At 40.8% G+C, this 14,739-nt stretch overlaps 1 protein-coding gene across 3 annotated transcripts in view; it reads left to right on the top strand.

The window, feature by feature from the left end:
• RNF115 (ring finger protein 115) overlaps nt 1–1,787 on the top strand; it is a 73,243-nt gene extending 71,456 nt beyond the window's left edge. For all 3 annotated transcript variants that reach the window (XM_069602892.1, XM_069602903.1, XM_069602888.1), the window contains exon 9: nt 481–1,787. In XM_069602892.1, the coding sequence (XP_069458993.1) occupies nt 481–612 (132 nt within the window). In that variant the 3' untranslated portion in view covers nt 613–1,787. The remainder of the gene's footprint in view (nt 1–480) is intronic.
• The last annotated feature ends 12,952 nt before the right edge of the window (nt 1,788–14,739 follow it).

Below are 14,739 nucleotides of genomic sequence, written 5' to 3'. Positions count from 1 at the left end.
GGGTTAGCAAACTACAGCCTATAGGTTTCTGTGGCCCGGCACATATTTTTGTAAATGAAGTTTCATTGGAACATAGCTATGCTCATTTGTTTACAGATGGTCTATGGCTACTTTTGTGCTCCCTCAGCAGAGTTAAGTAGTTGCAACATTGGTGGTATGGCCTGCAGAGTCTGAAATAGTTACTATTTTTTCTTTAACAGAGCAAGTTTGCTGACCCCTGCTTAAGTCCATCTCAGTCATTGTTTCTAGTTAGTTCTGTTTGATAGTATGTGTTAGCTATCCTTACGTTGCTGCCTTGAATTGTCAGTTCTGTTAAAAGTTCTGTTTGGGAAATGTCCTGGGGTTACACTTGAAGCCCAGCAGGTACTCTGTGAGAAGGCATGCCCTTTTTGTTTATCTACCTGCTAACTGTCAGGGTTTCTTAAGGGTTTCCAGCTTCTCGGGTCAGGCTGTTCACGTGGATTTATATCTTTGTTTCAGCATGACGCATGTCCTGTATGTAGGAAGAGCTTAAATGGTGAGGACTCTGCTCAGCAAACACAGAGATCCGGGGCTTCTGCAAGCAACAGATTTAACATTGACAGCCAGCTACATGACCGATGGACTTTCTGAAACTAAAGACCACATCTGAGCCAGGGCTATGGTAGACCTCCTATCACAGCTATTATTTGTATCAATGCAAAAAAATAGTAGGTGGATTTAGGAATCACTTAAGAAACCCCAACTCATAATATTAATTCACTGAGTGTTTTTCTTCTCTAAATTTAAAGTTAGTGTCTACAGATGGAATTGTATCTAGAACCAAATGCCTCTTATTCCTGAATTCAGAGTGATAATTTTGTAAGTGTGAAACTTAATTAATATGGGTTTCCCCTGCCAGAATAGAATTGGTTAATTATGTGGGTTTCCCCTGCCAGAATAGAATTGGTTCCTTAAAGTCTACCTAGGGTCTTACTGTCTGTCATGTTACCTGTGACGGTTGTTTCCACCTCTTTCTTCAACCTCCACCGTCGTTAGTGTACTTTATAGTAAATACAGTGGAACCAGCCGTAAAGCCCTGCTGATAAAGTGCTTCTGTTTTAATTGTACACAAGCATTTACTCTTGGCCACGTTAGCCATGGAGTAAAGTCATATTAAATCAGGAATCTGAGACTAATGATTTTTTTTTTTCTGAAATCTTTAGAGAGCAAATCAAAACAAAGTTACAGTGGGAAGGCTTCTAATTGTACTCTTTGGTTTTCTCATTTTTATTTTTAAAGACTACTTGGTAAGATGCAGCTTCTGCAGAAACCAACATGACAAATGACATGTCTTAAGAGTCTTACGTTGGTAGGAATCTGATTCTGGTTCCTATTTGGGAATAAGTTGGGCAGGATAAAGGCACAGAAAGACAGATGTTTGAAATCTCTGGTTCTGAGGTTTTTTAGTGATTCTCAGCTCACTGTTTATCCTGGGGACCTTAAAGTAAGTTCCCTCACAGAAATAGGATTATTTTATTACTGCTTCTGCAGCTGATTCATGTTTTTTTAATAATTCATTGGTCTTCAGGAATTGAGACTTTATGTTGTTTCATTTTAATTTTTAAAGTGCATTTTCATCTCTGAAACCTCTTTATGTTTGCTTGGTTCTGGTTATACTTGGAGTCATATTGATTTTTGTGATCATGCGGAAACAACTTGGCCTCGGAGAGATAGGCCTTCTTTTTTCAGCCTGTGTCCCGTGTACATGTACATGCTCTTTGGTGCATTTAAGTGTTTAAAGTTGAATAAATGAAGAAGCTTAAGAATGTTGTTGGAATGTCAAAGTCTTAAAAATAAATGATGGGAACGTGTAACCACAGTTGGTCCACCAAAAAGGGTGACAAGAGGGGCACCATGGGTGTGGTCTTCTCAGCCCTTCATGGTTGGAGTGATCAAGAAGATGAGTCTTTGGTGAGTCTCTTTCTTGGTTAGTCTCTTTCTTGGTCTGTCACACTGGTTTTGGGCATGAGGGATGGGGTTAGAGAGAGCTTTGTAATTTAGTAGAGGATAGAGGAGTAGGGGAGGGAAGAGAGAAAGTGGGAGAATTTAATGCTGAATTAGTAGCCTGCCCCTAAAAGTTGTGACCATAAGGTATGATTCAGGTTGAGCCCAGAGAGAATGAGATGTTTTCTCATATGACTCTTATGTTATACCTCTGTAGAGAGAGTGTTTTTGGAAAATGTAAACTGTTTACTATGGTTATTGAAGTGTAACCCAGAGATATACATTGGCTTTGAATGAGAAGAGGTGATGAGTCTGAGGGGACATAAGAGGTATATTGTGAATGGCCATTGCTTAGGTTGAGATGGGCTTGACCGAAGTTGGAGTATGTTGTGGTTTTCAAGTAAAACAATATTGACAATATCAGCTGTCTCAGAAAAATGATGTTAGCTTGGAAGTTTTGTTATTATCTGGATATGCCAGGACAGAAATGGTAGGGGCCTAACAGAAGCAGAAGATATTAAGAAGAGGTGGCAAGAATACGCAGAAGAACTGTACAAAAAAGATCTTCATGACCCAGATAATCACGAAGGTGTGATCACTCACACTCACCTAGAGCTGGACATCCTGGAATGTGAAGCCAAGTGGACCTTCGGAAGCATCACCACGAACAAAGCTAGTGGAGGTGGTGAAATTCCAGTTGAGCTATTTCAAACCCTAAAAGATGATGCTGTGAAGGTATTGTACTCAATATGTAAGCAAATTTGGAAAACTCAGCAGTGGCCACAGGACTGGAAAAGGTCAGTTTTCATTCCAATCCCAAAGAAAGGTAATGCCAAAGAATGCTCAAACTACTGCACAATTGCACTCATCTCACACACTAGTAAAGTAATGCTCAAAACTTCTCCAAGCCAGGCTTCAGCAGTATGTGAACCGTGAACTTCCAGATGTTCAAGCTGGTTTTAGAAAAGGCAGAGGAACCAGAGATCAAATTGCTAGCATCTGCTGGTTTGTTGAAAAAGCAAGAGAGTTCCAGAAAAACATCTATTTCTGCTTTATTGACTATGCCAAAGCCTTTGACTGTGTGGATCACAATAAACTGTGGAAAATTCTGAAAGAGATGGGCATACCAGACCACCTGACTGGCCACTTGAGAAACCTGTATACAGGTCAGGAAGCAATAGTTAGAAGTGGACATGGAACAACAGACTGGTTCCAAATAGGAAAAGGAGTATGTCAGGGCTGTATGTTGTCACCCTGCTTATTTAACTTCTATGCAGAGTACATCATGAGAAACGCCGGGCTGGAAGAAGCACAAGCTGGAATCAAGACTGCCGGGAGAAAAATCAATAACCTCAGATATACAGATGACACCACCGTTATGGCAGAAAGTGAAGAGGAACTAAAAAGCCTCTTGATGAAAGTGAAAGAGGAGAGTGAAAAAGTTGGCTTAAAGCTCAACATTCAGAAAACGAAGATCATGGCATCTGGTCCCATCACTTCATGGGAAATAAATGGGGAAACAGTGTCAGACTTTATTTTTTTGGGCTCCAGAATCACTGCAGATGGTGATCGCAGCCAAGAAATTAAAAGATGCTTGCTGCTTGGAAGGAAAGTTATGACCAACCTAGACAGCATATTCAAAAGCAGAGACATTACTTTGCCAACAAAGGTCCGTCTAGTCAAGGCTATGGTTTTTCCAGTAGTCATGTAAGATGTGAGAGTTGGACTATAAAGAAAGCTGAGCACCGAAGAATTGATGGTTTTGAACTGTGGTGTTGGAGAAGACTCTTGAGAGTCCCTTGGACTGCAAGGAGATCCAACCAGTCCATCCTAAAGGAGATCAGCCCTGGGTGTTCATTGGAGGCACTGATGATGAAGCTGAAACTCCAATACTTTGGCCACCTGATGTGGAGAGCTGACTCATTTGAAAAGCCCCTTATGCTGGAAAGATTGAGGGCAGGAGGAGAAGGGGATAACAGGGGATGAGGTGGTTGGATGGCATCACTGACGCAGTAGACATGGGTCTGGGTGGACCTGGGGAATTGGTGATGGACAGGGAGGCCTGGTGTGCTGCGGTTCCTGGGGTCGCAGAGTCGGACATGACTGAACTGAACTGATGCCAGGACAGGCAGGTGTAATTTTATTTACAACTAGAGAACTAGAATGATGCCAGTTAAATGATGATGTTGTTAAGGTGCTGCACTCAATATGCCAGCAGGTTTGGAAAACTCAGCAGTGGCCACAGGACTGGAAAAGGTCAGTTTTCATTCCAATCCAAAGAAAGGCAATGCCAAAGAATGCTCAAACTACCACACAATTGCACTCACTTCACACGTTAGCAAAGTAATGCTCAAAATTCTCCAAGCCAGACTTCAACAGTACGTGACCCATGAACTTCCAGATGTTCAAGCTGGATTTAGAAAAGGCAAAGGAACCAGAGATCAAGTTGCCAACATCTTTTGGATCACAGAAAAAGCAAGAGAGTTCCAGGAAAACATCTACTTCTGTTTTATTGACTATGCCAAAGCCTTTGACAGTGTGGATCACAACAAAGTGGAAAGAGATGGGAATACCAGACCACCTTACCTGCCTCCTGAGAAATCTGTATGCAGGTCAAGAAGCAACAGTTAGAACCAGACATGGCACAACAGACCGGTTCCAAATCAATAAAGGAGTACTTCAAGGCTGTATATTGTCACCCTGCTTATTTAACTTATAGGCAGAGTACATCATGTGAAATGCCAGGCTGGGTGAAGCACAAGCTGGAATCAAGATTGCTGGGAGAAATATCTATAGCCTCAGATACGCACATGACACCACCCTTATGGCAGAAAGTGAAGAAGAACTAAAGAGCCTTTTGATGAAAGTGAAAGAGGAGAGTGAAAAAGGTGGCTTAAAACTCACCATTCAGAAAACTTAAGATCATGACATCCGATCCCATCGGATGGCAAATAGATAGGGAAACAATGGAAACAGTGAGAGACTTTATTTTCTTAGGCTCCAAAATCCCTGCAGATGGTGACTGCAGCCATGAAATTAAAAGTTGCTTGCTCCTTGGAAGAAAAGCTATGACCAACGTAGATAGCATATTAAAAAGCAGAGACATTACTTTGCCAACAAAGGTCCGTCTAGTCAAGGCTGTGGTTTCTCCAGTAGTCATGTATGGATGTGAGAGTTAGACTACAAAGAAAGCTGAGCGCCAAAGAATTGATGGTTTTGAACTGTGGTGCTGGAGAAGGCTCTTGAGAGTCCCTTGGTCTGCAAGGAGATCCAACCAGTCAGTCCTCAAGGAAATCAGTCCTGAATGTTCACTGGAAGGGCTGATGCTGAAGCTGAAGCTTCAGTACTTTGGCCATCTGATGCAAAGAAGTGACTCATTGGAAAAGACCTGATGCTGGGAAAAATTGAAGGCAGGAGGAGAAGGGGACAACAGAGGATGAGATGGTTGGATGGCATCACCAACTTGATGGACATGAGTTTGGGCAAGCTCCAGGAGTTGGTAATGGACAGGGGAGCCTGGTGTGCTGCAGTGCATGGGGTTGCAAAAAGTCAGACATGACTGAACGACTGAAGTAATCTAAACTAGACAACCAGAAAGACTCTTGAGTGGCTTTACAAAGGTATGCAAACAAAGTGCTGGGTAGGGATTTAACTTTTCAATATAAGAATAGCATCAATGTAACTTATCAGAAATTTCCTTCACTTTTTTTTTATTCTTTTAGATAAAGAAGATAAATCTTTTTTCTGTTTCCAAGACCCCTCCTACTTAATGAATCTGTAGTGTTTCTTCAAAGAATAGGAAATGTCTCAGACTTCCAGGTTAATTTAGGTAAGGAGTGTTTTAGGGTTCTCCAGAGAAGCTGAACCGTAAGGTTGTGTGTGTACATGTGTATAGAGATTTATTATAAAGAATTGGGCCACATGATTATGGATCCAGACACAGTTTGATACAGTGCCCAAAGCAGAAGTCTCCATAACCCAGATATTTCAGGTGTTCATTCCTTTACAGCCTGAAAGTTTACAGACTCAGGAAATTGGAGTCTTACTAGGAGTCAGCCTTACTAGGAGAGATGATTCAGCTTTCCCTCATTATCAAAGTGAATAGAAGAAAGTTGCAATTTCAAATCTTAGGCATTAGACTTGAGGCCTTTACATTTGTGCTAAATGGCCTACCCTTTGAGTTCCATGCAGAGATAAGCAGATTGTTTTCTCGTTCATAAATGTCTTTTTTTTTTCTTAATCTTTTTTCATTATAATTTGAAATAAGAGGAAGTAAAACTTTGTTAGTTAGCACTTAATTAGGAGAGACTTCCTAGGGATTGGTAGACTTGAAAGTTGAGAGGTTATGTAGGTCAGCTCCATGCTGGCCTCCGAGTGATTACTGCTTCTTGGTTAGTTTCCAGATGAATTAGAACTGGGCAGTTGGGTGGGCAGGGCAAAGTGATGAACGTTTATCTTCAACAGAGAGAAGGAATAATCCCAGTATTAACGATTAATTTTCCCTCAAAATTCCTCTTATTGCCAGTTCTCTGAAGAGTTGGGAAACCTGGAGAGTCCAAATAGCTTCCTTAGTTGTGAACATGTGCTACATAACAAATGAGCAAATACTTGTTAAATGTTTTCCTTAAGCAGTACTCTGTCTGGTCCAATAGTTACTTCTCAAGTTAGAAGGAAGATTTGGTGAGAATTTGTCCCCCCCCCGCCCCCCCCAACAAGTCTCACTTGGATTAAATAATTATTAGAAAAATTCCTTGTTTATGTCTTTATACTGAACATTTGTGTGTGTGTGTGTGTGTGTGTGTGTGTGTCTCCATAGGCACATGCATATGTGCACATTTCACTCTGGAGGAAGAAGGGATTTGGTGGGCAGACGGGAAGCCTGGCGTGCTGTGATTCATGGGGTCACAAAGAGTCGGACACGACTGAGCGACTGAACTGAACTGAATTGAAATAGATAAAGTGAGCAGGGTTACAGCAGAGAGCTGGAGCCTCACAGTCTGATTCCCTCATTGTACCTGCCTTAGGCCCATGTGTCTCTATACTTCTCTATTATGGGGCACTGTTGGCTTGGGCAGGCATCCTGTTATGTGGTGTGTGGCAAAGGGTTTCACTGGAGCTAAAAGTCTGCTTATCATTTTTGAAGGTTGAGAATAAATGACTTTGAGGAAAGGGTGTTCATTATGTTTTTCCTGTATTATAATTAGGTGAACTGTAACACAGTTGTCTATTGTTTTTAAAATTTCTTTCTTGATAAATTATTGGTGACAAATTGACTTCCCACATGACCTTCTATGTGCTTCAGTTTCATTCTTCTTGGTGTCCAAGTACTATTTCTCAAGGAATACAGGTTTATCAGAACTTAACAAAAACTAATCAGGAGGGGATTGTAGTTTGTCTGTTTTAAACAACAACAAAACAGCCTCTGGGGTTTGGAGAAGTGAGAGACACCACCTCAGAGTTGATTTTTAGAGCTGATCTAGGAAGGCCACTGACATCTGTGAAGGAAGACAGATTTAGGAGAAGGAGCGGGGCTGATGAGTAGATATTTGATTGTTAGGGGAAATCCCACTGGTCTCTGTAGTAAGAAGTAGGAAAATAAAGGTGCTGTTTGCAAGAATTTACCAGTGGAGATTTGGGAGTTTGAGGGTACTAGCAGGAGAGAGTACTCTTACTGAAAGTTTCCAAAATTAATCTAGCATAATTTCTGATGTAGGGAGTTGGGGGAAAGATTTGGTGGGGTAAACCAGGGGTTCTCAACCCCGGGGCCATGGACCAGTACTGGTCCGTGCCCTATTAGGAACTGTGCCACACAGCAGGAGCTGAGTGTCAGGCGAACAAGTGAAGCTTTGTCTGTATTTACAACCAGTCCCCCTCACATAACCATCTGAGCTCCGCCTCCTGTCAGATCAGTGGAGGCATAATAAATTGTACCGCTCTTGAATCATCCTGAAACCATCTCCCCACCCTTATCTGTAGAAAAATTATCTTCCATAAAACTAGTCCCTTGTGCAGAAAAGGTTGGGGAACACTGAGGTAAACATATCACAGGTGTCCATCCTGTTGGGGGCGGGGAATTGTAGGTTGCAGCAATGTCAGCATCCCAGCAGGCTGTGCCATGGGTTTTAAAATAGAATGTGTAGAATACAAAGTATACAACCAGAGATCTTTTCCAGGATCAAGAGAGGATCAAAATGTCTTATCCAGTGGACACTATTGAGGTTTTGATTTCTTATATACCTGTCAGATAAGTGGAATTATAGGCACTTAAGTTTCAAATTTTTTATGTATAAACTTTGTGTTTTGCTGAATTACACTTAAGTTGTCCCCAGAAGTGAAGTCTATATGTTACCTTTCCTCTTTCACCTGAAATACTTAATATCTATAAATCATGGAAGGTGAGCTTATGATTCTTTTTCTAATAAGATGTATTACTTTTGAGGTCCAAAAATTATTAGATTCCCTCCCAACAAGACTATAATTGTAGTTTTAGTATCTTTTGCTGGAACAAACACACAGCAAAAAGCTGCTATGCTTTCAGTAATGCTTTTAAATCAAGTTGTCTTTATTAGTCACACAAGAATCTACATCCAGTTGAAGAAGTATTACTTATTTGTAAGATATATTAGAGATAATACTTAAACAGATTTCTTATGTAACTGTGTGGCCTTACAGAGGTTCAAATTCCTTGGGTTATGAATCACTCATATAGATTGAAGTTTAGATGTGTTTCCAGAAGAGTACTTACTCATGCATTTGAAAGTCAAGATGTAAGTGTTTCAAATTTCTGTTTAACTGTCTTGAAATAAGCAGAATAAATAAATTCTTTGGAAGTGGGACCCCTGACTTACTGTTGGCTTTGTTTATTCTGCTTAGTTCAAGTCAGAGTTAGTAGTCTAATGCTCTTGAATGTCTCGATAAACTTGGCCAGTAATCATGTGTCCTTTCTGCAGACTTTTTTTTTTTAATGTAGGCTATAATTAGCACAGCACAATGGATAAAAACTTTTTCCATAGTTGGATATGGCTTCTTTGTGAGACTTCCAGTGATTGTATAATATGGAGTAGTTTCAGAAGAGTCTTTGAATAATAAAAAAGTAAAAGACATCTCCACTCATGTAAGCTTAAAATTTAGTTAAAAGAATAGCACTAGTACATAAAATAGGTCGATAAAGATTAAAGTGAGTGTACTATAGTGGAGAAAGCTTTGGAGACTTCAAAGTCAGAATTCCAGTGGTTCTGGGTTTAAAATCGAGAATATCATTTGATTCTCAGAGGAATCCTATGGAAACAGAAGATAAAGTAGGAAATATGCCATTTTATAAATAAGTAGATAGAAATAGATAGAAATAGTATCTCAGAACTTCATTTGCCCAAGGACACGTAGACACGTAGCTTGTATGTTGCAGAGTCAGAATTTGAATTCAGGCGTTTTGACTTCATGCCTAGTCTTTTTACCTCCCTAAGACAACAAAATCCAAAATCCTTAGTTTGAGGTTGAATGCTATCACTAATAAAGGTCTTAACCGATCTGTTTTCAGCCTTTCTCCCACTATTCCTATAAACTTCAGCTCCCACATTTTGCAGGTCCTGGCCAAGGATCACAGGTAAGGTGTCTTTTCCCCTTTGATGGTTTGCCATTTAGCCCTGGTTGAATTGTGTTTCTACCTCTTTATTCATATAGTTCCTCTTATCAGGAATATCCTGCCCCCACCTCTCTGCTTGACTATGATAAGAGGTTATCTGTCCAAAGAGAGACAAGAGGATCTGTAAACTTAGGGAGAAAAGAAAAGGCTGCAAATACTGCTTTGATGTTTATTTAAAAAGAGAGAAATGATTAGAGAGGTTGACAAGTACTTCATTGAAGCTGGACAATTAGGATCTGTGGTGCACCTGACCTACACAAATAAATCTTCCTCTTCCTCCAGCACCACTAGTGGATGCTATTCAACACCAAGGTCTCTTTGTTTCCTCATTTTCTGCCAAGTCAGTTACTGGGTCTGGCGTTCTTCTCCTGTCCTAACTATGTTTGCTTGTCTCATCTATCTTCCCTTAACAGTGTCAAATAAAATTTCTTCCAAAAACATTGATGTTCTCATTTTGTTTGACTTGCTTGTTTATTTGACTTTGTTCGGAGGGCATAGAGGAAAAGTTCTTCCAGGGTACAAAAACACAAAATACTTAGCCAGTATTTGAGTGAGAACTGTATACCAACTGTTTTGTGAGAACTGCACTGTTTACTGGTGACTGAGATAGGAAAAAAGTTAGGTTTGTTCTGGCAGTGAGGAGGGGAAGTGAAGGAATACATTTACTTGACCATCTTATATTTCCCATATTCTTGGCATATTTAGCCTCTCGTCACCTGTTCCCTGTTATTTCCTTCTCTGCATACTGTGATGTGAAAGATACCAAGCTAAAGAAAGTCTGTTTTCTCTTGCTGTAGCTTTTTTTTTTTTTTTCAATTTCTTCTGGCATAAAGCTTACAAAGCTGTAGAAAGAAAAAGGAAGGTTTGTATTATGCTACAAACTTAAGAATAGCAACAAAATACCTGATGTATTTCATCCTGGGATATGTGTTTGATAGACCCTTATGACTGGAGGGAGTGGACAAGGAAAGGAGGGAAGAAAGTCTTACATGTGTTGTGTCTTACTGCTTAAAGTTGCAATTGTGATCTTATGAAATCTGCATGATCCTGATGGAAGTGGGGAAGAAGCCTACCTCTCCTTGCTAGAAGGTAGGACAATCAAAGAAGAAATAAGACACCATTCAATTTCAAGGTAGGTTTTCCATGTATAGCAATGAATGCCTGGCACAGTGAAAGGACAGAGACACTTACTGAAATTAGCTTCATGAACTGAGGGAGGCATAGAGATCCAGGAAAGTCCCCTCATTTTTGTCACATGTATGCATGGTAACTTGACTTATGTCATTTCTTTGGGTCTGAGAAAATGTGTGTTTTTGTTTTACTGAACAGTACCACATCCATAATTCTGCTGAGTCTTGAGTTGGGAGAGAGGGATGAAAGGAATGAACCATCAAAGTTCATTCTCTTCACCTGACTAGAAAAAGGAAAAGAGCTTAGAGATTTTTTTTCCTCTAGCATAACTTGGGAGTCAGAGGTAGTAATAAATGGTAATAGGTTGTATGGCTAAAACAAATTTCCTCTTTAAAGTTTTTAATCTGTATGAATAATTAAAATTAACTTTGTCAATGAAATAGCCATCTGAGAGGATTTGGATTCAATAAAGAATTATGTCTGAAGGGTCAGACTGCTTGATATTCATCAGTTTCCTCCTGAAAGCTGGCATTGGCTTACATTTGGCAGATGCTTGCCAAGGAGCAGAGATTAGGTCTTTGTTTTCTTTTGATAGTTTAGGTTAAGGGCTGAAGTATGAGTGTTAGGTGATCCTGTTTCTGGAAATGGGAGGAGGCAGTCTCAGAATGGGGAGAGTGGTGATGGAGTTGAGAGAGAAGTTGCTTAGCATGTAGTAGGTGATCACTGAGAGCACAGATTTTAGAGTGAGACGGTCCTGTATTAATTCCTGTGCACTGGGGCAACCTTTAACCTCTTTATACCTATTTGCTGGTGAGTAATCAGGGAATATTTACCTGGAAGGGTTGTGAGGTTAGAAGCACCTTGTAAAGCCTAGCCCATCGTACAAATTCTTTAAACAAATTTATTAAGAGCCTGCTATGTGTGTGATATTGTTTTTTTGTTGGGGTAAAAAAGACAAAGTCCTTACCATATTTATATAGCTTGCATTCTGGTGGCACTTGGAAAATATTACTTACTGATTTGAGGAAGGCCTCAATAGGCTTGAAATTAAGGATTGTCAAGGAGAGGCAAAAACCTGTATCAGTTACCAGTTGTGCAGACATGAAATGGTAAATCATTGCAAATTAATACCTCCTTTTGCATAATGTCAGGACATCTTTTTTCATGATCTCCAAGGATACCTCTCAGTATAATTAGTTGCCCACATAAGTGTTTTTTAACGTTTGTGGGTGGTGATGATGACGTACTTAAGCAACAGTACATAAATATAGAATCTATGTGTGTCACAGTGGGGATGCAAATCAGCCTACCTTGAAGGAACTCTAAAAGCCAGAGAGACAGCTAAAATAGCTTAGTTACCTTAGATTTGAGTGTTCTCAAATCTCATTTCAAAACCATCTTCTGGAGTGAATCAAGCAGTTTGCTGCTGCTGCTAAGATGCTTCAGTCGTGTCTGACTGTGCGACCCCATAGAGGGCAGCCCATCAGGCTCCCCCGTCCCTGGGATTCTCCAGGCAAGAACACTGGAGTGGGTTGCCATTTCCTTCTCCAATGCATGAAAATGAAAAGTGGAAGTGAAGTCGCTCAGTTGTGTCCAACTCTTCGTGACCCCACGGACTGCAGCCTACCAGGCTCCTCTGTCCATGGGATTTTCCAGGCAAGAGTACTGGAGTGGGGTGCCATTGCCCTCTCCGAAATAATATATCACTTAGCACAATGCCTGGCACACAGTAAACACTCAGTAAATGGTAGACATTGTTTATTGGTATTATCTGTTAACCTCTTTGGCCTTATTTCACCTTCCACATTTGGTAAGCATCCATATTTACTGACTGTAGTACTTAAGTATGTTGAGAGGATGAGAAAGGCTTTCTATCTTAAGGAGAACCGTCATGAGTACTAATAGAAATATTTAAGGGCTATAAGCATCTGTCTACAATGTGGGAGACCCAGGTTCGATCCCTGGGTCGGGAAGATCCCCTGGAGAAGGAAATGGCAATCCACTCCATTACTATTGCCTGGAAAATCCCATGGGCTGAGAAGCCTGGTAGGCTACAGTCCGTGGGGTCGCAAAGAGTCGGACACGACTGAGTGCCTTCACTTTCACTTTCAGGAGAACACAAATACTGGATTATAAGAACAGTGGCTTCGTTATACTCCCCTTCTATTCTCCAAGGCTTAGCATGGTGCCTGGGATATGTAATCAGTCTGTTCAGATGAATAAAAGAGGAGTTTCCATTAGGGAGATTAACCAGAACAGTATTCACGTAAGTAGTAGAATGAAATTTCATAGAGCACCTTCAGGGCCAGGCTAAACTAATTCACTGCCGCATGACAGTGAAAAGCCATCAAAACTCTGAATGGTGTGTGGTTTGTACAAATTTGCATTTTAGATGTCTGGTGGCAGTATGGATTAGAGGTAGAGATCATATTTTGGGACGATGGACCCATTTATTAGGCAGTAGCTCGGTGCCAGGCCCTGAGGTAGGTGTGGGACGTTATATATTGAAAAAGACATAGGCAGATTTGAGATCTGGGGTTTACCACTTAGGAGACTATACTGTGAGATGTTGAAGACCTGGAAAACACCTTTGGAAAGAAAGGAAGGAATATGGGAAAGAACTAGTGGTACTTACTGACCAGATAGGGGAAGAGGAAAAAGGAGGAACTAAGGTTATGACTGTGAATCATGGACAAAAACGTGGTCTCAGATTTGATTTTGAGTGGGGAAATGGTAGGGCATTCAAGAACAAGGAGTCAGTTGTCAGGGTAGATTTTTTAATTGAAACTTGGGAAAGAGGTTAGAGTTGATTTGTGGGTCAGTTGCAAGGAGTTGCAGGTTTAAATCATGAGGGTGGATGAGAAATTGGGGGAGAGAAAAGATTGAAGGAGTGGGGAGTGAGCCTTGAATGAGTTTTCATGTTTGAGAGGCAGGAGGAGGAAACAGGCAGAGGAAAGAAAAGAACAGCCAGAAAGGTAGAAAAACCAGAAAACAGTCACAGAAGCCAGTGAGATGAAAGTTTGATAAGGGAGAGAATGGAAGTGCTGAATGTTAAGCTAGTTAGGTCAGATGGGAAGACACCAGGAAGCTAGGAGGAAAACAAATTCCCTTAGGCTGAAGTAGAAAATTTGGATTAACTAGTAACTGTAGGTGATGATGAAAATATTTGTTAAAAGGCTCTGGGATAGGTTTTTATTGGGGGGTGAAGGGTTAGTCAACCAGTTGTGTCTGACTCTTTGTGACCCCATGGACTGTAGCCCACCAGGCTCCTCTGTCCATGGAATTCTCCAGGCAAGGATACTGAAGTGGGTTGCCATTCCCTTCTCCACGGGATCTTTCCGACTCAGGGATCAAACCCAGGTCTCCTGCATCGTAAGTAGATTCTATTTGGGGCTGGGTAGGAGAAGGCAGTGGCACCCCACTCCAGTACTCTTGCCTGGAAAATCACATGGATGGAGGGGCCTGGTAGGCTGCAGTCCATGGGGTTGCTAAGAGTCGGACACGACTGAGCGACTTCACTTTCAGTTTTCACTTTCATGCATTGGAGAAGGTAATGGCAACCCACTCCAGTGTTCTTGCCTGGAGAATCCCAGGGACGGGGGAGCCTGGTGGGCTGCTCTCTATGAGGTCGCACAGAGTCGGACACGACTGAAGTGACTTAGCAGCAGCAGCAGCAGATGTACTTTAGATCTATTTTTCTTAAAGTCAAAAAGATAGTATGTGAAAGTTCATAAAAAATAATAGTGTCCTTTTATCCATTATCAACTCTTTGAGGTGTTTTACCATATTCCTACACAAAGCCCTAAGACTGCCACTTCTTGATGATAAAGTTTAGACATTGTCTACTGACTTTGTGTTATAGAAAATGAGGGTGTAGTTCTCTTAAACCTCTACTCTTCTCTGCATCTTTCAAAAATCATTATATCACAAATTTTAGTTTATTTTTACATAATTTGGATTCTGTAAATGCTACTTATTACAGAGCCAAATTGTGAGCTACC

The sequence above is a fragment of the Ovis canadensis genome, chromosome 1 (assembly GCF_042477335.2).
Source record: "Ovis canadensis isolate MfBH-ARS-UI-01 breed Bighorn chromosome 1, ARS-UI_OviCan_v2, whole genome shotgun sequence".
NCBI classification, from domain to species: Eukaryota; Metazoa; Chordata; class Mammalia; order Artiodactyla; family Bovidae; genus Ovis; species Ovis canadensis.
The sequence above is the reverse complement of the archived record's forward strand: the minus strand, read 5'-3'. Positions and strand labels throughout refer to the sequence as shown.